Below are 2,752 nucleotides of genomic sequence, written 5' to 3'. Positions count from 1 at the left end.
TAGATTTTAAATGCTGTGATAAATTATTCTGAATTCCACAGGGAGAGAGCACATAACAGCACAAGACGCTAACAAAAAAAAGAAATAGAAGGGCACAAGACAGCTCCTAGTTGAGCGTTATTCTATTATCAGCAAAAGATTCCTAGTCTTGAGTGCGAACACTTTCTTGTTGATCCAACTCGCATGGACCCCGATTTGTTATTTTACTCCCCCTTCACTTTGCAAGGAGGTAGTGGAGCACCACACAGACAGTCATTGCCGACAAATGCACTGGCGGGGAATTTTGTTGATGGAAGCTGTCCACAGAGATGATTGTAGCTCAAATTCAAACTTTCCAGCCCAGAAACTGACTTGGGCACCTTACCATAAACCAGATTTCTTGACAACTCCAGGTTCTTCAATGTCCCAACAATCTTTAAACTCCCCAGATCAAATTTCAACTTATTCCCTGAAGCCCAAAAACCAACCAAATAATCTGTCTTATTCATCAACCAAACTGGACTACCTGATATTTCATTGTAGGAAAGATCGATGTAGTCATAGAAATACGTCTCCTTTGGCTTCCAATCATTCAAGCTCATCTTGATCCCGCATTTGGCAAGCTTGAGAGAGTAAATGATAGGAGACGAAGTGACCCAGTTCGGTATTTTCTCAAGGTGGAACTTATTGTAGGACAAATCAAGTGACTCGATGCCTTTAACATTCATTACAGGAAATGGGTCTACAAGAGAGTTGTGAGAGAGATCAAGATTGAAGATTTTTGTCAAGTTTCCAAAACTTTTTGGGACAGTTTCTGTGAAGTTGTTCCAAGAAAGATCAAGGGTGTCTAGTGCCTTGAACTTTCCAAGAAAACTTGGGATTGTTCCTGTCAATGCATTGTGGCCTAGTTCAAGGTAAGCAAGGTTTGGAGCCAGGGAGGCTATTGAATTTGGTATTTTACCAGAGAATTTGTTATGTGAAAGTCGAAGAATCCTAAGGTTTGTGAGTGATGAGAGAAAATCAGGTATGGTACCCGTGAGTTTGTTATTTTGTAGACTCAAGAAACTCAGCTGTGCTAGCTTGCTGATTCCAAGAGGAATTGGGCCAGTGAGTAGATTGTTACCAAGTTTAAGCTGAGTCAGCTGAGTCAACTCGGCGATTGAGCTCGGTATTAACCCAGTGAATTGGTTGCCTGATAAACTGAGAGAGTAAAGTTGGGTCATCCTGCCTATATCAGAAGGTAACGGACCCGAGAGCTTGTTGTTTTCTATGTAAATGTATTTGAGGTTTGGTAACCGGAATAAAACATCCGGGAATCGACCCGTAATGTTAAGATCAAAAAAATAAATACCGTCAAGGTTTTGAACTTTGACGAGAGAGGGTGAGATTGAACCCGTTAAATATCCATTCGGTTTGTCCGGGTTGCCGGAGAGCCATATGGTGTTGACCCGGATCTTGTCGAGGCAAGAAATGCCTTCCCAAGAGCAGCAATCGGTGCCCGGTTTCCACGAGCTTAGCATGCCTGATGGATCGTGGGTTATACCCGACTTGAATGCCAAAAGACCCGCATGATCATCGACGTGGCAGGCAGCTGATGTGTGCTCGAAAGAACGGAGGATAAGCAGCAGCATTGAGAAGAGGAGAAGAGAGAGGAGCTTCATGTTGATTTCTAGAAAGGAGAAAGCAAGAAAGAAGACACGTGTAGTTGGGAGTGAGAATTGGGATCGGTAAGAAGGGGATTTATATAGGATTCAGTTTCAACTTTCAACTCTTATGGGGTCCCACCATCACCCATGTGCTTTTATTTTAGTTCCGTTTGGTATTTTGTTTCAAATAAAATAGATTAAAATTTGAATTATTTTTTATTTAAATTTAAATTTTTTTATAATTTTAGATTGTTTTAATAATTTATATTTAAAAAAATTAAAAAATTATTTTTAAAAAAAAATCACCACAATCCCAAAAATATCAGTAAACAATAAATATTAGTCAACAATAACTGCTTGAGCTTTGTTTTATTTTCATATATTGCAAAGATTGACAAATATGTTGATGAGTTGTAGTTCTAATCATTTTTAGTTCTTTCAATTTGACGAGGCAAGGTTTTTATTTTCTTCTAAAGATAAAAAAAAGCAAACAAATTTATTCTTAGCATCAGAATAACTTTTTTTATTAAAAAAATGGTTGAAATGAGAAGTGCAATAGTTTTTTTTTTTTTTAAGGAAAGAAAAGACTTTGCTTTTTTGAAGGCTTATAAAAAAAAAAAAGTTGATAGGAGGCCAATTGAAGGTTTTTTGGAAATGTGGTTGCGGTTTCTTTTCAAAGTAGTTTTTACTTAGAAATGCATTAAAATAATATTTTTTTTTATTTTTCAAAAATTATTTTTGACATCAACATATTAAAATGATTTGAAAATACCAAAAAAATATAATTTGAAATAGATAAATATTTTCAAAAACCATTTTGAAATGCAAAAACAAATATACCTGAACAAGCCACCATGTTATCAATGATGGACCTCAACTATAAATGAGCAACCCACTCCCCAATCCCATAACTAGGCGACCAACGTTATCAATTACATTTCTTTTTGTTTATCATTTATGTTTTTTTTTTCTTTTAGTTTTTTTATTTTGAACTCGTTTCATGTTGAAGGTGGACATGCAAAAATTAAGAATTGGTGTATGAGATAAGTGTAGCGTTCTTAGGATGGTTATCATTATATCAACTATAAACTTAAAAAAAAAAAAAAAAGAGTTTTTAGTGTTCCTCT

The 2,752-nt window shown here is 35.9% G+C and overlaps 1 protein-coding gene across 1 annotated transcript; it reads right to left on the bottom strand.

Moving 5' to 3' along the window:
- Positions 1-1,687, bottom strand: LOC118034423 (uncharacterized). The gene has a single exon (XM_035039705.2). The coding sequence runs from the start codon at positions 1,638-1,640 to the stop codon at positions 204-206; it is 1,437 nt and encodes a 478-aa protein (XP_034895596.1). The 5' UTR covers positions 1,641-1,687; the 3' UTR covers positions 1-203.
- Between the last annotated feature and the right edge of the window lie 1,065 nt (positions 1,688-2,752).

Source organism: Populus alba, chromosome 13, assembly GCF_005239225.2.
Source record: "Populus alba chromosome 13, ASM523922v2, whole genome shotgun sequence".
NCBI classification, from domain to species: Eukaryota; Viridiplantae; Streptophyta; class Magnoliopsida; order Malpighiales; family Salicaceae; genus Populus; species Populus alba.
The sequence above is the reverse complement of the archived record's forward strand: the minus strand, read 5'-3'. Positions and strand labels throughout refer to the sequence as shown.

Bases quoted from the DNA above. Each gene is read 5' to 3' on its own strand.
- LOC118034423 (XM_035039705.2), bottom strand. From the start codon at position 1,640: ATGAAGCTCCTCTCTCTTCTCCTCTTCTCAATGCTGCTGCTTATCCTC.